General features: G+C 47.0%; 1 protein-coding gene across 2 annotated transcripts in view; it reads left to right on the top strand.

The window, feature by feature from the left end:
- Nucleotides 1-303: 303 nt before the first annotated feature.
- ETS1 (ETS proto-oncogene 1, transcription factor) overlaps nucleotides 304-20,537 on the top strand; it is a 103,007-nt gene continuing 82,773 nt past the window's right edge. For both annotated transcript variants that reach the window (XM_077304909.1, XM_077304910.1), the window contains exons 1-3: nucleotides 304-454; nucleotides 8,965-9,045; nucleotides 17,491-17,635. In XM_077304909.1, coding sequence (XP_077161024.1) covers nucleotides 332-454; nucleotides 8,965-9,045; nucleotides 17,491-17,635 — 349 coding nt within the window. In that variant the 5' untranslated portion in view covers nucleotides 304-331. The remainder of the gene's footprint in view (nucleotides 455-8,964; nucleotides 9,046-17,490; nucleotides 17,636-20,537) is intronic.

Here is a 20,537-nt window from a genome sequence, read left to right on the forward strand (position 1 = left end):
AGAATTCATTCCGCGTCGAGATTTGCAACCTAACCGGGAGCCTTAGCCAAAGCTCCAGCAAAGTCCGTGCGGCTGTAACGTGGTTTTACGGCACCATTTAATGGGAATGAGTGACGGCTGAGCAGGAGCGGTCTTTGGCGCTGCCCCTCGCCCCCTCCCCCCAGTTGCCTCCTGCGCGGCACTCGCCTTGCGGACCGTCCCCTACAGCGGGCGCCGGTTGGGTTCTCCACCCCCCCCCCCTTTTCCTTCCCTTCCCTTCCCGGCTGCCCCTTGACTGCCGCCTTGACCACACCCCTCCTCCAATTCTCAGGGCGCCTCTACTCTGACCATTATGGTACTCGCATCCTCTTTAGCTCCGGCGCCGGGGAATCCGCCAGGTAGTCGCAAAGGAACCCGGCGCGGGCGAGGAGAGCTCCCGGAGACGCGCGCGGCCCTTCCTCTGCTGCCTCCCCAGGCAAGTCCGCTTTCTTGGAGCGCCACACGGGATTGAAGGCCGCGCCTTCCCCTGCCCGGGACCGGGGGGCGGGAGGGCAGAGAGGCGCGGGGGCGAACTTTTGCAGCCGGGCTGCGCGCTCTGCAGATCGCGCGGAGTGCGGTTGTCATTTGGAGCAAGGCGGTTCGCGCAATGCCCGTATTTAGCGCAGGGATCGAAAAGGGGTTTCGTTGGAGGGGGGGGAGTATCTAGGAGAGGCTGTGGCTCAGGGTAAGAGCCGCGGCTTTGCATGCGGAAGGTCCCAGGTTCGATCCCTGGCATCACCCGTTAAAAGGACCAGGCAGGAGATGCGTGACTTCTGCCTGAGTCTCGACTGCCAGTCTGAGCACGCAATACTTGACATGGTTGATGGGCCAGTGGTCTGATTCAGTATAAGGCTAGATGCAAATGTTCATCTGTGCATCATGTTTGCGGTTCAGCCGGAGGAGTTCTGTAACCTGTAAGTGCTCAGTGGAATCAATGCACAGCGGAATTTATTGGGAGAAGCAGTGAGTTAGGAGTTAGCAGTGAGTTAGTAGTGAGTAGTAGTATCATTCGTGGCATTATTTGGAATTAGTGTCTTGGAAAATGTTCCTGGGACTCTTGAGCAAAAATGCTGGCCAAGAGGAGTCCCCTGCTTAAAACCCGCCCACCCCATCATGGTTGATAAGGGGAAAAAAGACCCCTGCATTAGGAAATAGAAACCAAGGGCAAAGACTCGAAAGCATAGGGGACTTCATTATCAGGAGCCGAAACAGGAGCGTCTGTTGGCCTTTGAGTTTCGTGGACATTTCTGTATTGCAGTTGCTCCACATTTTCTGTGCAGCCAAGTCACGAACCAAAAAAATCTGGGCAGCGCTGTGTGGGTTTGGGGCACAGGTTCAAATCACTTCCCACAATTTGTAGTTGCACTGATTGGTTCTGACGTGGTTAGTCCTCAGTACCACTTCTTGCTGGGACCATATGCTGAAGATCAAGCCAGGGTTTGTTATTCAAGTCCAACGAGAGGGGAGCATAGAAATATAAACAGAACCTGCTGGATCAGGCCAGTGGTCCATTGAGTCCAGTGGCATAATGTTTCAGAGTGGCCCCCCCATTGCCCGTTAAACAGGATGTAAAGGCCAAGACCCTCCCATACTACTTACTTGTACATATCTGGGGATTGCTGCCTTTGAACATGAACCTTTCCTTTAGCCTCCATGCCTAGGAGCTAGTAATGAGTGTATGTGCCACAAATGCCCCTTTAAAAACCATGTATGTTTGTGGCCATCTTGACCTTGCCTGGTGGTGAAGTCCACAGTTTAATTATTTGTGGAATAAAGAAGTTTGACTTTTTACATTATTACAAAAATAGAGTCCAAGAGCACCTTTAAGGCCAACAAAGATTTATTCAAGGTGTGAGCTTTCGAGTTGAATAAATCTTTGTTGGCCTTAAAGGTGCTCTTGGGCTCTATTTTTGTTGTGCTACTTCAGTCCAACACGGCTACCCACTTGAATCTATTTTTATAACATTGTCAGTTTTCAAATTCTGTGTGAACTCCCCTGAGCCTCCCAGGGAAAGGATGGTATATAAATACAAGAATGAATAAATACGGTGTTGTCGAGACGGTGTGTTCCATTCATTGCCATTTCAAGGATTAGCAAGCCCAGGTAAAGCCAGAGGTTCTTTGGAATACGGAATGGAATCTGTCCATGCTTAGTGGCTCTTAAGCCACGGATGCCTCTTAGCTCTGGCGCTTTCATCTTAGAGGTGTCCGTAGACAGATTGCTTGTGGGCAATTAAGCCTAGGAAGCTGGCAGTGATCTTAGCAGATCAAATCATCAGCCGGTATACAAATGATCCTAATCTCTCTGCAGATGTTCAAAGGCCTAGCCCCTCTGACTTGAGCAGAGATTTGTACTGACTCGTGGCTCTTGAGTAGATGTGTATATCCATAGTTATTGTTCAGTTAGACGGAATTGGTTGTCCCAATTTTATCCTGCCGGTTGGGGCTCTGGGCGGCATCCGTGGTTCTCCTCTTTCATTTTGCCTCATACAACAGCCTTATGTGTGGGGTTGCCAATAGCGGCCTGGATAATTCCTGGAGACCTGGGGAGGTGTCCATGGAAATCTAGGGTGCAGAGAATGTGGGAAAGGATTGCACTTAGAATCTATGGTATACCATAGAGTTAGCTCTCTGGTGCTGCCGTTTCCTACAGGGGTTTTGATGCATGTAGGCTAGAGATTGGTTGTAATTTCTGGAGAACTCCCAAGCTCTACCTGGATGTTGGCAATCCTACTTATGAAGTAAGTTAAGGCTGAGAGAAAATATCTGACAGGGTTCCCGAATGAACGTCATGGTTAAGCGATGATTTGAATCTGGGTCTCTAAGGCCTCAAACTAGAGTTCATACCTCTGTATTACACTGATCCTCATGAGAGCAGAACTAAATGTGATCCCAAAACTTAGGCGTTCACAAAAAACAGCGACCCTAGATTGAATTTCCAGTTTTCTGTGAATAATGTAGTTCAGGAAACAGGATGTGACATCATCATGAGGTGGATTCTTCTTCCTTTCAGTGGCAGTCAGTAGAGCAGAATAGAAACATGGAAATGTATGACCATGAGGACAGCACAGCTTTTGTTTCTATAGCAAAAGGTCACGGCTGGACAAGGGCCTTGTCCCAGAGTTGCCATTTTGGGTGTCAGCCCTATGATTGACGTCATGTCTAGTTCTGTTCTTAGCTTTACACCTGGTTTTGTGTATATATCTAATCCGGGCTGCATAATCCATGAATAAATTAAACTGATGAATGAATTAATTAATTGGTTAATTAATCAAGTTGATGAACTGGTGAGTGAATTAAGGGCATGTTTTTGAATCTCTTAGTTGCTGTGCAATATTATGTTAAAAGGTAAAGGTATCCCCTGTGCAAGCACCGGGTCATGTCTGGCCCTTGGGGTGACGCCCTCTAGCGTTTTCATGGCAGACTCAATACGGGGTGGTTTGCCAGTGCCTTCCCCAGTCATTACCGTTTACCCCCCAGCAAGCTGGGTCCTCATTTTACCGACCTCGGAAGGATGGAAGGCTGAGTCGACCTTGAGCCAGCTGCTGGGATCGAACTCCCAGCCTCATGGGCAGAGCTTCAGACTGCATGTCTGCTGCCTTACCACTCTGTGCCACAAGAGGCTCTAATATTATGTTAAGAGCATTAAAAAAAGTAATCGAGAGTTTCTTCTAGCTACAAGTGGAAACTGTTATTCTGAATGCTTAGTGTTATATCATGCATTCATTTTGAGGCATTTTACATAAAGCAGAAGCACTCACAAGTATCCTGTAAGGTAGGCCAGTGTTGCTAATGCTATTCCCCATGTGGTGGATAACATCTTCACTATAGCCCCTAAGCAATTGTATGCCTAACATAAGATGTGAACCAGTGACTTCTTCGGTTGCAGCTCATTTCCTTACCTACTTCTTGACAGAAACCATTGCTTAGTTAGCACCTCCTTTATGCTTTCATGAATATCTGAGAAAGTTACCTTAAGTGAGCTTCTGGCATGATGCACATTGGTTCCAACTTAATCGGATCAAAGGAAGATGATTAATTCGTTAAGAAATCCTTAGTTGCTCGAGAGCCCTCCACCTATGACTTCCTTCCCTTCACATCTTTGTTTAATTATAAATTGTGGCTATACTCTGAGATGTGAAGCAGAACAGCTTGCTGTGGCCTTAATGCTCCCCCCAAACCGGCAGTGCTCTGAGGTTAGTGCTAAAATGCCCTTTGTTTGACCTCCGGCCTGCCTGTCAATTTACTGGACCGGCTCTTCCATGCCTTGGATTGTGATATTAGCCATGTCTCATTATGCATTCATAGACCCTGCCTATAATGCTATCAAAAGCTAATGAAGACAGGATATGAGATTCTGTGCTCAGGAAGGCTTTGCCCCATTCTGAGTGGGAAACAACAACACCCGGATGATTTGGTGAGCGTGACCCAACCTGGAGCATATCCGGAATTTCGGCTGAAATTACAGCTGGACAGAAGGAGGGGCGGGTTGATAGAGATGCTGAATGGAGAAAAGGACACCAAGGGGGGTGTTTTGGAACTCATGGTATTGCACACATTTTTAGAAGCATCCACTTGTCAGGGGGTATATAGTCTGGTAGCACCCTGTGAGACTGGCCAAGGAACCAGGAAATCTTGGGTTCGAATCTGACCTTTGCCAACATCTCAACAGGGAAGCTATGACAAACCTCTTTGTTAGGGTTACATAATGTTAGGCTGAAAGGATTACCTGCGTTGGGAAATTCTGGGAGATTTGTGGCTACAGCCCTGACTCAGGTGGGGTTTGGGGTGGGAAGTGACCTCAGGTGGATATAATGCCATGGGGTCCACCCTCTTAAGCAGCCGTTTTCTTTGTAGTCTAGAGATCTGTTGTGATTCTGTGTGAGCCAGCTTGGTGTAGTGGTTAGGAGTGTGGACTACTAATCTGGTGAGCCAGGATTGATTCTGCCTTCGCCCACATAGAATCATGGAATAAGCGAGTTTGAAGGGACCTCATGGGTCATCTGGTCCAACCCCCTGCACTATGCAGGACACTCACATCCCAATCGCTCATCTACTGTCACCTGCCACTCCTTTGCCTTCACATAATCAGCCTCTCCGTCAGATGGCTATCTAGCCTCTGTTTAAAAAAGATTTGTTTAAAACATGCAGCCAGCTGGGTGACCTTGGGCTCGCCATAGCACTGAGAAAACTGTTCTGACCGAGCAGTGATATCAGGGCTCTCTCAGCTCACCCACCTCACAGGGTATCTGTTGTGGAGAGAGGAAAGGGAAGGAGAATGTAAGCTGCTTTGAGGCTCCCTCAGGTAGAGAAAAAGCAGCATAAGAACCATTCCAAAATGTGCTTGCTTTGAAATGACTTTCCCCCTTTGTATGTTAAAATGTACCATAAACCATTCACATAAGGTGACCACATGATAAGGTATGGAACACTTTTAGGTTAGTTTAAAAGGCAGGCTAGTTAAGCAACCGGGTCCCATTGATTTCAATCAGTGCTCTCTGTCAAGTTCTTTCTTTATGGAAATCGCGGATTCGCCAAAACACAAACCTTGTGGCTAGCCATGTTGAAGGACTCTGGCTCTGTGCTGGAATATGTAGTGATAAGGCCCCTTGTTCAAGCCTTGGCAAATCCAGTTTAAAAAGTCTTTAAGGGTTTGGATAGTCATGTCAGAGTGCTTGATTAAGACCAAGGAAACCCAGAGCAATGGTATGCATTGGGTAACCATGAGGCAGTCATACTCTCTCTTAGGTTTGTTGTCAGGATGCTGCAGAGGAAGAGCACATGGCTCATGGTTCCCAGAGCTCTTTGGAGACAACGCAGGAAGAAATACAAAGAAACAAAACTTTTCTCCACTTGAGATCCTGGAGAGCTACTGCCAGCCAGAGTGGGCAATACCAGTGGCCTGACTCAGTATGCAGCTTCACATGTTCAGATTAATCACCACTGCCTTAGCACAGGATTTCTGTCTCCTCACCCCTTCTCTCCATACAAATACACATATATTCAATAGGGAAGGCAGTCAGGTCATTGGCAACTGCTGCATTTGGAGAATGCTTCTGCATCCTGATTCTTGTGGGTTAATAAGCCTGACCTGGATAGTGTAGACTTGCACAATCTTGTCAGGTCTCAGAAGCTAAGCCGGGTCAGCCTAGGTTAGCTTTTCATTGGGAGACCACCAAGGGATTCCAGGGTTTCGACATGGAGGTAGGCCACGGCAAAGCACCTCTGAACATCTCTTGCTTTGAAAACCGTATGGGGTCACCAAAGGTCAGCTGTGACTTGATGGCAAAAAAAAGGAGACAAAGCTCACTTTGCATTCTGGTGGTGCCCTCCATATACCTATTAAGAGTGAAGGCAAATAGAAGACTTCCATGATGGTTGCTCTTTAGCTGTGGGGCTCCCAGTGGCTGGAGATCCACCAAAGTCGAAGGCCAGGATTTTCCAGGAATGACAAAACATTTAAAATGGGCTGTCTGTAGTTCAGTTGTGGGAGATCACATTGCTGTGTGGTTTTCTATATGTTAATGCTCCTAATTTTGTCTTTGAGGTGGTAGTTGGATGGAGAGTCTATGGGCAAGGACTGGTGAACTTTTATGAACGGTCACTGGCTAATAGATATGCTATACAAGTAATAGTGCTTAGCTTGTCCTTGACAGATTATGCACTGGAGGTTTCATGCTGGGCTGCAGGCTGGAGTTTTAGTTGGGTCAGGTTGCCCCACCTTTTCCTGCACCCATATTTGGGAGCATTTGGCACCTCATCCGCCCCTGATTTGTGCTCCTGCATGGGAGCTGGGGCAGTGAAGTTCCCAGCGCAGAAAATGGTCCTTGAGACTAAGGATTTGTCGGGGTGCAAAGTAAATGTGATGGCTGCATATAGTGGCTTAAGATCAGCAATGCTGCTGTTCTTGCAGATAGCATATTCAAAGTCTGAATAGCTCAGAGTGCTGCTTGTTTCTTAAATGGAACACTTTCAAATTGTGGACTTGGACGCAGGTTGAAAATGAGGAGTGTTTTGAAGTTATTTCCATGCGTTGGTGGTGTTCGCTATCACAGGGGTAGTCAACCTGTGGTCCTCCAGATGTTCATGGGCTACAATTCCCATGAACCCTTGCCAGCAGCTCACGGGAATTGTAGTCCATGAACATCTGGAGGACCACAGGTTGACTACCTCTGTGCTATCATATAGGGGCACAGTCAAGTCTTAATGAATAGCAAAGCTTGATGGGAACTGTAGTTTACTTGCCATTCAGATTCAGTCACAAAAGGCTATGCCGGGAAGAGTAATTCATAGGAAGGCTAATTGCAGTTGGGATATATCCTCCTGGGAGGGAAGGGGAAAGGTTGTGTGCCTGCATGGATAAGTTTTGCAAGAATCCTGGCAAACGTTAACAAATGCCTGTCGGGCATTTTCATGAGTTCTAATCTACAGGGATGCTTGATGGAGAAAAAATGCTTGCAGCTTCAGGTTGAATGTGGAGATGTTGCCTATTGTTACCGAAGATACATATCCTGGAAATATAGAAAGGTGTCAGTTCTGTTTAATTGAGGATTTGTGAGCTGGGCAGAGAGAAATTGGCTGTATTTTGGAGCTTAAACCACTTTCCTCTTTTGCTTTTCAACTGAATCTGGGATTCTGGGTGCTTCAGTAAACACTCCACTTCAAATATGTGCCCCTTACAAAGGGCAGCTGGCCACATGTCATAGCATATGCTAGTTTTCTTTAGTACTTCCTTAGCCAAAAGAATCAGATCAAATCAATCACAGGGGAGTCCTGGGTACTTAACTGAGATGACTTTTTTTTTTGTTCCCAGAGAGAGGAACAAAGCTGCCAGTTCCTTCGAAGGGGCATTTTCTGCCTTTGGCGCTGCCAGCTGTTTTATGTTGCAATCAGCCAGAAGGATTTGTTTAAAAATTTGTAATAATAATAAATAGCAATCTGTTTCACCCTTGAGCTCTTTCCATAGAAATCACTCCCCAGTTTCTTTCTAAGGAGGCAGGATGAATGAAGGGATAGAAAGGATGAGAAGTCAGCTGGTCATTAAAAATGGCACTAATAAAAGTTAAGTATTTTGGGCCTGCCCGGTAGGGCGGGGCTTTTTTCAGGGAACTTGTTTAGAATAGAATAGAATTCATAGAATCATCGAGTCGGGAGGGGCCATAAAGGCCATCTAGTCCAACCCCCTGCTCAAAGCAGGACCAGCCTTAAGCCTCCATGATGTCCAGACACTGCTTGAAGGCAGCCAGTGTGGGAGGGGGAAGCTCCCCACCTCCTTTGGCAGCCGATTGTACTGCCGAACTACTCTGACTGTGGATTTCTTTTTCCTGATATCTATCTGGTACCATTCTACATGTAGTTTAAAACCATTACTGCAGGCTCTATCCTCTGCTGCCAACAGGACCTGCTCTCTACCCTCCTCCAAGGGACAACCTTTCAGATACTTAAAGAGAGCCATCATGCTCCCTCTTAACCTCCTCTTCTCCAGGCTGAACGTTCCCGAGTCCCTCAGCCTTTCCTCCTAGGGCTTGGTTCCCAGGACCCGGATCATCCTTGTTGCTCTCCTCTGAACCCTCTCAATTTTTTTCCATGTTCTTTTTGAAGCGAGAACTTTGAAAGAACCTCGAGAGAACTCACATATGTTAGGGGGAGAAATGGAAGCAGCTGGTTCCTTAGCTTGTGGTCAAGTACATTAAGGCAGGATGGGAAAGGCTGTGGACCTTTGACCCCCAGGGCTCCATAGACTCCCTGGTTTGAAATCCCTGCAATAGAGACACACGACCAATGAAACTAAGAATGTGGAAGAGGCATGACTAGGAGACATTCTATTTGAGATGTTGGGCGACATCATCTCATCCAAGTTGGAATCTTACATAAAATGTGCAGGGCATTAAGCATGTCTTCTATAATTTCAGGAAGGTATTTATGACTCTTTTCCCATTTCTGCAGATATCTCAGATGATGAGTTACTACATGGACACAGTGGTTGAAAATCCGGCCCCTTATCCTCTCTCCCGTCCTGTCGTCATGGTAAGGAAAGCTAAACCTGAAATTATTTAGCTCCGACCCTCACTGGCCCACCATGGGGTGATGGATGAACCTATTAAAGCTGATATTAGATCAATTCATATTTCAAGTTTTTTAAAAAATATATAGGGTGTAGCCCTATGCACACTTAGCAAATTATACCTGTTGAACCCACTAGGTCTTACTTTTTCAGTAAAATAGTTCAAGTTCCCTATCAGCTTAGGGACCCACAGGAGATTCAGGGTCTTGAGAGTCAAAGCTCCCTTGGTCAGACTTGAGTAGGGGTGGAGATCTATGGATCTTTTAATCTCAGTCAGAAGGTGAGAGGGGTGTTGTAAACCAGGGGTAGTCAAACTGTGGCCTTCCAGATGTCCATGGACTACAATTCCCATGAGCCCCTGCCAGCATTCGCTGGCAGGGGCTCATGGGAATTGTAGTCCATGGACATTTGGAGGGCCGCAGTTTGACTACCTCTGTTATAAACAATCTAACTGCTCTACTGCAGACCAGCTTGGCTGCCCTCTGAAACTTTTTCAGTAAGCCCTTGTGTATGAAGGCTGGAAACCCTTCCCTCTCCCCCCCACCCACTTTAAACTTGATGTCTTTATTACTGACTTCTTTCTTAAATGTTTTGCCAAAATGAAATCAACACGGGCGTTGAGAGCACTTTGATTTGGATAAGCATCAGAGAAAACAGCCAGAAGAGAGGGAAGCGAAAGGAAGTCATTCAGAGAATCCAAATTTTAGGGGGAAGCTGGGGCTAGAGAAATCTAGAGCGTCCTGGAAGCCGGACAGGGGTATTTCGTCCAAATCGGTACGTGAATTTCATGAACCCATTCCTCCTGACTTCAATCGCCCAAGCTTTTGGCTCTTGGTCCTTCCCTTAAGACTGCCAGCTCACGACTGCGCCACATGTAATGTGATCCCCCCGTGCGCATATGTTAGAACGGTCCACGTATGCAGGTCTCATTTATATTCATGGGAATGTGCGTTGCGCTGGACAACAAGCGAGTCCAAAGCTTGCTTCCAGTCTCTACCGCAACTTCTCTGCCTGATGCCTCACAACTAAAAGACTGCAGAATGATCTTGAGTAACAGGACATTTCTGTGGCATTTGACCTTGAGGGGACAGTTTTGTACTTGATATTTCCCATAAACAAGGAGGGAAAAACCTGGTTGTCTGGTTTCTTTGCTTTGGGGTAAAGCAAGGGTCAAAGCTTAACTTTTCTTGTAAAAAAAGTTATACATCTTATGCAAAAAGATTGCTTTTGTTCTGGGCTTTCAGAAAACTGAAGGCCACAGTTCCCTAACATGGTGCCCATATATTTTTCCTGGTACCAGCCAAATAGTGGTAGGGGCGGGGGGCCAGGTGGGGCATCTATCCTTCAAGTCTTCCACTTGACTATTGAAGCTTTGATTGGCTGTGCAAAAAAATCATTGGTGGAGCACAAGGATCTTCCCTGCATGAGTGAAGGTAAGCTGCTGCAGCCATTTTGTGCCTGGCTCTGCCTTCTTTGGCGGCCATTTTGTGGTAGCCATCCTGAGGCTGTGCTGTGTCAGAATTCCAAAGGTATCCATGGGGTCAAAAGGACTGGGGACTCCTGCTCTAGATTGTTGGATTTGTTCCCAGACCCAGTGCAAGTAGCTGGATACACCCCCATGGACCATACCAACTTGAAACTACTTGACTACTTTGCCTCACAGATTCACCCAAAGCCGCTGGTCTTCCCCACAGCCTCACTCCAAGGTGCTTGCTGTTCACCCAGTCCTGCTCCCAGACACTGTCTTTGGCTCTAATCTAGAACTACTACATGTGTCCCTGGAGTTGGCAACCTGCGCTCCCTTCCACCACTAGAGGCCAGGTCTCTATTGTGGAACCAAGGGGCAGAGCTCAGGTTGGGAAATTCTTGGGTATTTATGGGTAGAATCTGGAGAGGGCAGGGTTTGGGGAGGCAATGAACTTCAGAGGAGTATAAAGCCATAAGGCAGTCGCTTTCTCCAGAGGAACTGATATTTGTCATCTTGAGATCAGTTGCAGTTTAGGGAAACCTCCAGGTCCCACTGGGAAGGTGACAATCCTAGGGGAGCTGTGATCATAGTTTGGGGTACATCTGAGCCCAATTGCCTGGTAATTTGGGGCGGACTGGAGGCAGAGCACAGAAGTCTGGGATGGAACAAAAACTGAATTCTAAGCCAGCTGAATCTAGCCATCTATAGAACGGTGGCAAGAAGGAAACAGCTTGGGATGGGCTGAGAAACATCCGGATGCACTGCCACTGCATGGCTGGGTCCGGGCCTAGAGGCAGCAGAGTTCAAAGGAAGGAAGTCCTTTTTTTCCTGTTATCCTAAACTTATTGCCGACTCAACAGTCCTCAGGCCTTCTGCCAGAGGTCCAGCTTTGTGCTCACTCACTGTCCACTATGGCGCCTGCATTCCTTTCGGCAGGAGAGCGTTCATGTCCGGTCTTGAAATACTTGCTAGCAATCAGAAGCTACGCGTTAGAAGCTCGGGGACTGTCTTTGTGGTGGGTAGAGAAGTAGTTGGGTATGAAATCAAGCCTCCCCTCTGCAATCTAGATCAGTGGTTGGGGTTGCCATCTTTGTGTTGGAAATAGCTGGAGATTTTGGCAGCGGAGCCTGGGGACAGTAGGGTTTGAGGCGGACAGGGACTTCAGCAGGGTATGAAACCTACAGATTCCACCTTCCGAAACTAGGGATGCCAGTTCCCAATTGGGACCTGGGGATCCCCTGCAATTACAGCTCATCTCCAGGCGACAGAGATCACTGGGCGAGGAGCATTCATAGAATCATAGAGTTGGAAGGGGCCTTACAGGCCATCTAGTCCAACCCCCTGCTCAACGCAGGATTAGCCCTAAGCATCCTAAAGCACGGAGCTGTCTGTGCAAGCGGGCAGTTCTTCCAAGGCACGTTCGGCTTTCAAAGGTGTTTTCTTGTAACGTGAGCCGTGATGTAACTGCAGAAGGAACAGTGAGTTGATTCAAGCACCCTCCACATAACAAAGAGACGTATAATTCCATGTCAGGAGATCAAAGTTCTCGAGGAACGCAGGTTCACGGCAGCCCACCCAGCTGCAGCCAGATTAAAAGCTAATCATGTAAACAGGCCTGGCTTTCTTAATTCTTATCTTTCATGATGGCAGTTTAATATGGCTGGATTTAGAAGGGCAGGGCTGGGCTTATTGTTTCTCCTCTGCAGCCTCTCTAGACTTCCCCAGCATCCTTGCCGTTTCTATTAAAACTCAGGGGTGTATTTTTAAGCTGTGGGGCAGCAGTTAGTCAGTCGTTTCTCACTTTTAAAAACGACTTAAATAGACTTAAGCGAACTTTAAAATGCAAGTGTGCACACATTTTTTTTAAATTAAACCTTTTCTTGCAAGCTTTTGGGCTGAACTCAGCATCTTAGGAAAAGAATAAATCCATGAGATTGTATCAGTTTACCAGGTTTCCCATGGCGACCTGTGGAGGGGAAGAGGGCCGGGTCCAGTTTGGGGAACTCTTGGAGATTTGGGAGTAGAGCTTGAGGACCACAGTGGAGTACAATGGCACAGAGCCCCCCCCCCCCCCAGCATCCATTTTTTCCAGAGGGACTGATCTCTACAGATAAGCTGTAATTCTGGTCCCACCTGGAGGCTGGTGTGCCGAAGGCTACGTAATACTACTGTTATAATGCAATATCCGTGCAATAAGATTTGACCGTATCTTTTTTTGACTCATGCTTTAGATTTATTTCTGTTCCAGAAAGTAATGAAGGAGACCAGACTTGTACAAACATACCCTATGAATATCTGTCTCCATCCCAGGACTTCCTATGGACAAATATTTTCCCCATGAACGCCATATTCTGTACTATCCTTATCCCTTGTTCAGTATCTGCTGCTTTCTCCTGTCTCCATCCCACAGCTGTTAGCATTCTGGCAGATCTCCGGAGTTGTGTGTGTGTGTGTGTGTGTGTGTGTGTGCTGCTGTGCAAAATGGCTTCTTTATTACCCATTATTTCTCATAGTTCTGGCCTGCTTCTTCAATGACTATCACAGTGGTTCTCAACCTTCCTAATGCTGCGACCCTTTAATACAGTTCCTCCTGTTGTGGTGATCCCCAACCATAAAATTGGGGGTTCTTTCACAGAAATTAAACCGAACCTGACCAATGGCGTGAAGATCCATTTTTCATGATTGTATATAATTTTTTTGGCGTGGGGGGGAGCTGTTGGAGCTGTTGCAGCAGCTGGTGGCCGAGCGTGGGCGCCTGCAGGAGGAGCGGCCACAGTGGCGGTGCCCCCCCACCAAGCTGCTTGCCCTGCTACGACCTCTGTGATAGGGTCGTTCGACCCCCAAAACCAAACTGGCCAATTTGGGACAATTTCTCCAAAGGGCAGCGCCATCCCTGCTGAAGTCATAGATTTGCTAATGGCTTTCCTGTTTCACTTGTGCCCTATCTGCTGCATACTCAAGAGTGCCCCAGCGCAACAAGCCTGTGAAAACATCCAGACGAGTCGCTGCATTTCACGGAGGGATAACTGTAGCCAAACTTAATACCACTTCTGGCGATTTTGCTGAAGATGCGAGGTGGAGGAGAAGATGTAGACACTCTTAGTTATTTCGCCCTGGGGAGCCTTGTGGTCGAATTGAGGGAGCTAGGATTTCGCATATTGTATTTATAACGCTTGATCCTAATAGCTTCTGATACTGATGGAAGCTGAGCTGGGATGGAAACGGTTCTATAAGCATTAGTCAGAGGTAGATTAATAATTCTTGGCACGCCGGGCCCGGAGAACGTTCAGGGTGTTTCTGTTGACATAAGGCCGATATAAATTGCTTGCATTTAAAGTTCCTTGTGGTGAAATATATATGAACCAAACCGGGCATATATCAAAGGATTATGGGGGTATCCACGTATATGACAAGTGGGATAAAATGAATGCGTGGTGGGTTGGGCCCAGCTCAGCTTGCCCCCCTTAAAGTTTCTCCCAGATATTTAGAAGTCAGAAGGCAAGGAGAGATTGTTATTTTAGCCTAAGATGCTCCCTTCTAGGATTGCCAGTTCCAGATCAGGAATGACTGTTGATTTGGGAGTGGCACCTGGGGAAGAGACCTCAGGGGTGGCCAAACTCTGGCACTCCAGAAGTACATGGACTACAATTCCCACAAGCCCCTGCCAGCATGCCCAGTTGGCAGGGGCTTATGGTAATTGTAGCATATGAACACCTGGAGAGCCATAATTTGACTACCTCTTCCATAGAATCAATCCTCTGAACATGCCATCTCCCCCCCCCCCCGGGGGGGAACCGTACTCTGTTACTGAGAGATGAGTTGTAATTGTGGGCAATCACCAGGTCCTACTTGGAGACTGGCAACCCTACTTCATCTATAAGTCCTTCCTTGATAACTGCCTTTGCATTGATATTGTGTGTAAATTTGGGCCAGCTGTCTAGATAAGACCTGAGATCAGGGCCGGTGACAGCATACACTGTGGTAGGGCAGCCTGGGGCTCCTTGGAGGGCTCATGGCTACCACCCTCGTCTTATTCACTTTTTCATGCTCTACCAAATGCTCAGGGAAAGTGTGCAGGCAGCTTAGGCAACTATGCGCATGGGTGGTGGGCAGTCTTGCAAGCAAGCAAGGGAAGGAGTCAGAACTGGCTGATGGCAGGCATGAAAATTAGTGGGCGGGCATGAGAGCATGAGCAGGGCCTTGTCGTGGGCAGAGGGGGATGGCCCCTGGGAACTCTCTGCAACAGTAGCAATTGGTACCTATTCTGAGTAGATCTTCCCTGCAAGGGAATTTGGACTCTTCAGAAGCACTTCATCCTCCAGTTAGATGGAGGGAAGCCAGATAGGTCACTTCCAGGTACAGCCCAGAAGTTAAAATGAGTAGCTGTAGGAATCCTTGGAAACTCTATGGTTGTACCTGGAAGTGATGTGAGGGATGTTGCCAATATCTTCCTCCCTCCAATATCTCTGCCCCACAACCCTTGTGTTGATTGTCAGGCTCAGCCTGGTAACCGTAATTGAGAAACAGCTCCCTAGGTTGCTTCAACACCACACCATCCCTTTCATTGGGGACCTAGAAGTGACATCATTGCATCGGAGTGACATGCTAGGATTCTGTAAAAACTCTATGGCAAATCCATAGAGTTTCAGGGAGTCCTAGAGTGTTTCCTGACACATTGATGTCACTTCTTGCGTAGATGACAGAAATGACGTTGAGATCTTTCCTCATCACTGTACAGAGCAGCAGTGGGGGCGGATACTGCTCAACAGGAAGTCTCTCCCTAGAGCAGGAAATGGTTGCCTTTAGCTGCCTCCACCAAAGGAGGTTGCTTGGCTTCGTGCTTCCCAAAATTTGTGGCTGGTCTCAGCCACTATGGCAGCCACATGCTGTTGACTGGCTCCCCACATAAGTCATTTTTTGGTGAGGTCCATCTTCTCCTTAAGAGAGCCAGTTTGGTGTAGTGCAGGGGTAGTCAAACTGCGGCCCTCCAGATGTCCATGGAGTACAATTCCCAGGAGCCCCTGCCAGCATTCGCTGGCAGGGGCTCCTGGGAATTGTAGTCCATGGACATCTGGAGGGCCGCAGTTTGACTACCCCTGGTGTCGTGGTTAGGAGTGTGGATTTCTAATCCAGCGAGCTGGGTTTGATGCACGTAAAAGCTTTTATCCAGATTTAAATTTCCTGCATCTTAAAAAGGCCAATGGACTCAACCCTCTGCTTTTGTCTCATTTACCAGAGCTTGCTTTGACGGGCAGCCAGAGATGTTTCTATATTTAAACCCACATAATTGTTTTAAGAACTATTGTTCGTGGTGTCGTCTGTATGTGCTCCTAAAATTATTTTCGCCTTCCTGTCACTTCCTGTCGTGGCTCAGCAAGCCTTTCTTCGCTCTTTGGAGTGTGAAAAAGTGTGTACGTGAGATGGTGTCTCTATTGTCGTGGAAGGATGTGAATGTGATTGAGAAGATACCGGCCTCCATTTTGAAAGCAGGAGCTCTGAGGTGAAAGAAAAGAAAAGAAAGAAGGCCAGGCTATGGCAGCTGTAAGGCCAGAAATCATTATTCAGTCTCTTTATATATATATATATATATATATATATATATATATATATATATATATATATATATATATATATATATATAAATTGAGTTCTCAGCTACCAGCTGTTTGTGGGCCGTTAGAAATGGTCCCTAGACAGTGTAGGCCAGGGGTAGTCAAACTGCGGCCCTCCGGATGTCCATGGACTACAATTCCCATGAGCCCCGCCAGCGAACGCTGTAGTCCATGGACATCTGGTGTAGGCAGCAAGGGACACGATAGCTAACGAGAGCAAGGACCCTCCCCCCAATGCAGCAAGTGTCCAACTATTTGAGCTTGCTGGCACCTTGGGATTCTAACTCAACACTGGCAGTCTTCAAGCAGCAGTTGGTTGGATCCTTATCTTGGATGCTTTAGGCTGATCCTGTACAGAGCAGGGGGTTGGACTAGATGGGCTGGATGATTCTATGATTCTAACATGATGGGCACAGCTGCACAATGACGGCTACAAAATGGCTGCTTCCGGAGGCGGAGCCAGCCACAAAAGGATTGCTGTGGGTTGTTTCCCACTGAGCAGTGAAAATGCTTGTGCTAAGTTGGCAACAGTGTTTTTAGAAACCTGCACTGCTAATCAAATCTCCAGTGGCCAATCGGAAGCCTTGCTGAGCAAAACCTCCTCCACCATCTGACCTTGCCCACTTTCTAAAAACTCCAGGAATGGCGTTGGTCTTAAAGATTCCACTGGACTCAAACCCCTGCTTTGTGACCCTGTTTAGACATAGCGTATCATTTTTCAGAGCTTGTCTCATTGGGCAGCAAAGGTATATCTATATGACTACTATAAAAATGCACCAAGATCTATTTCCTTGTGATATTTTTGCACATCTCAATGACAGCAGCACAGTGTTTGGCAACAAACAGGGTGGATAGCTGCAGAGAAATGAGGCAATTGTGCCACTCTGTCAACCGTACAAAGTGCGTGTGTCCTGCAGCACCCTGATGCCCTGACGTAATGTGTAAAAGTCACGCTACGTACAATGACATTGTCCATGGAACCTTCCTGGTTTGGGTTTGAACTTCTCATGTTTTGGGAAGCCTTCTGTGAGCCAGCTTGGTGTAAGTGGCTAAGGTGCAGTGGTCTCTAATCTGGAGAACTGGGTTTGATTCCTCACTGCTCCACGTGCAGCCAGCTGGGTGACCTTGGGCTAGTCACAGTTCTCTTAGAGCGTTCCTTGCAGAATAGTGCTCTTAGAGCTCTCTCAGCCCCACTTACTGTGCCGGGGAGAGGAAGGGGAAGGTATTTCTAACCCACTTAGGGATTCCTTTGGGTAGTGAAAAAGAAAATGTGATTCTTCTGCATCAAACCTCACCTTTGTAATCTGGCGTTTCTCTTTTGCACGCAGAGACAGGCCGATGCCATTACCTACGAAGATCCTTGGATGACCTGTGGGTTCCAGTCCACCTGCTACCAGCAGAGGGCATTCTATCCTCTCTGGGATGAGACGGCCATTCAGGAAGTGCCCACGGGGCTAGACTATCACCACACAGGTAGGGCCCTTTCTCCCTTGCGTTTGTAAATGGAGAAGCCGTTTCCTGTCTCTCCGAGAGAAAGTACTTTTGCGGGCGCAGCACAGTGGCTGACAGACTGAGTCGATTCGATTCCCATCTGTCGTTCATTCACGAGCTGTCTCCTCCTTGCATTAACGCTGTCCTACCCTGCACGGTTGTTGTGAACATTTCAGCAAGGAAGTATATGTGAAGCAGTTTGAATGCCCTTCTGTGCAACATACAACCTAGACCTGCATATAGCCGTGGTGGAACTTTTTTTTTTAAAAGTCTCTTTTGGCTCTACCTGATAACTTTATTGCAGCACACACTTGCATGACTCCAATTTGTCCATTTCACAAGCCGAAGACTCATGATTGTTGATGCACTAATGTGTGCTAACCTTTCCAGAGCCTCGAGGTTCCTAGTAGGTTTTGCTGCAATAGGTTAATGTGGCTGCCCACTTTGACAACTGCTTATTACAACGGTTGGATCCTTCTAGCTTTTCTGCTTATGTCAAGGGAGGAAGGCTGATTTTGCCCAGTTTCTCTGCATCTTGCATGGCTTTTACTCAGGGAGGGAAAATACCTGGCAGTTTTGAGGGTGGCGCCTGGTGAGGGTGGGTTTTGGGGAGGAATGGAACCTGATCAGGGGAGAAAGCCATGGATTCCCCCCCCCCTCCAAAGCAGCCATTTTTGCCAAGGAGACTGATTTTGGATATCTAGAGATCTGTTGTAACAACAGGAGAGCTCCAGGTGCCGCCTGGAGGCACCTTACTGCATTCTGCATGGAAAGGGTGTCCCATGATGCTCGGCATAGAGTTTAAGGGGGAGGCTAGAAGGGCAGTCTTCTGCCTCGTGTGCCAGCAGACAAACTGGTAGGATCCAACCCATTTTCATTAACCCTTAGTGTTTTCTTCTTGGCTACCTGGCAAAATGTCAGACGTGATGGTGGTTGGTAAACTCAGGAATGGTGCAGAGAAAGTGCACAGAAAGAGCTTTCTCTCCCTCTCCTGCAATACTCGAATTGGAAGGACAATAGATTCAAGATGGATAAAAAAGTTCTTCTGTATAAAGTGCATGCCCGTGGGGGCTTTTTCAGTGGTGGCCCCTTGTCTATGCAATGCCCTTCCCTTAAAATGCACCTGGCAGCAACTGAGCTTTCTTTTCAGCACCAGGCTAAAACATTTTTTTTTCATTCAGGTCTGATTTAGCCTGTTTTGAGACTCGTTTTTTTTAATTTTACGGTGTTAAGGCAGGTTTATAATAATCTCTTAATCATTTTTCAGTCGATATGCTGTTTTTTTAAAAAAATCATGCTTTACTTATAAGCCACCTTGAGCAAGTTCTGGAGGGATGGCACAGAAATGTTCTAAAGATGTACATTAGTAGTTTGTGGAATTCACTGCTACATATCATGGTAATGACCAATAACCGAGATGCTTTAGCGACATGTAAGGTATCTAAGTGGGCAGGGCTAGTCAACCTGTGGTCCTCCAGATGTCCACGGACTACAATTCCCAGGAGCACATGGGAATTGTAGTCCATGGGCATCTGGAGGACCACAGGTTTGACTACCCCTGAGCTAAAGCACAGATGATTTCTGCATAAGAGATGGTAGGAATACACAGCAGGGGAAAACTGTAACTCAGTTCCGAAGTATGCCAATCAGTTATACACATCAGATGAATTAATTGTTGCATTCTCTATCAGCTGTTTTTGATGGCCTTAGTGACTTCCAACTAGGAAGAAAACGTATGAATAAAAAAGGGGAAAGTTGCACAGAAACATTTCATTACTTGGCTGTTTCTTCATACTGGGTATTACTCATGTTTTCTTCCCGTACGACAGCAGAGGGAGTGTGTGCGGGAAGGGAGATAGCAGGCCCGTCAATCATAGCTGCGGCCTTCCTGATTGGTTAGGGAAAAAGAAAAGGAGCACAGGATTGTTTCTTCGTAAAACATTTGGGTGGAATATTTTGTGTGCATTCCACTCTTTATTTCGGAACCTGCTATGTTTAGGTGTTATTTTTAGCTGGAAATCCGCACCGGTTTATTCCCCATTGAACACTGAGCAATATGTGCAAAATGCGCATGAAACCGAGACAACCAACCTAATACGGTGGAAATATTTTAAACTGGGAGGCAGTAAAGGTCCAAAAATTGTAATTCCATGAGCAGATCTGGCCGTCCAAACAGCACTTACATCAAAGTTTTAAGTGGAGTGCAGAAATGAACCAATCTTCTTTAATAGCTTTTTAAAAGAGACTTGTATTACTGTTGCCAAATGCCAGATGACAGAGAACACTTCCCCTGGAGAAAAGGGATTCATTGCAGGATGGTTTCTATGTCATGATACCCCAAGATGGTGCCTCCCGTCCCCAAACTCTGTCCTCCATAAACTCCATCAGAAATCTCCAGGAATTTTCTGACCCAGAGTTGGCAACCATAATTGTTATTCCATATTCAGATTGGAAGTGGGATGCGAACACGCAGAGCCTGAAACTGAGCAGTTATTTAAGTCCTCTCACTGAGTTCATGGTGAGATTTGAATCAGGGACTTTTGAGCACCTAACTGCGAAACAGCATCCGTGCTGTTGTTTAAATATGAAGAAACTGATTTCCATGGCTGGTTTTCAAGTGACCTGCAAGGAAATTTTGCTTTCCCGTTCTTTGTCTGCCTGCCTGCCTGCCTGCCTGCCTGCCTGCCTGTCTGTCTGTCTGTCTCTTTTTCCCTTTGCCACTGTTTAACTTGAGTCTTTTCACTCGTCTTTAGTTTCATGCAGGGCCTAGTTTCTATTTTAAACAAAGGAGAGAAATCCCTCATTTGTATAAGCCCCCAGGTACTGGCTTTCGGTTCCGCTCTAGCTGCGCATATGCGCGTTGCTCACAAGGACCCCGTCTGGT

This window comes from Paroedura picta, chromosome 12, assembly GCF_049243985.1.
Source record: "Paroedura picta isolate Pp20150507F chromosome 12, Ppicta_v3.0, whole genome shotgun sequence".
Lineage (NCBI taxonomy): Eukaryota > Metazoa > Chordata > Lepidosauria > Squamata > Gekkonidae > Paroedura > Paroedura picta.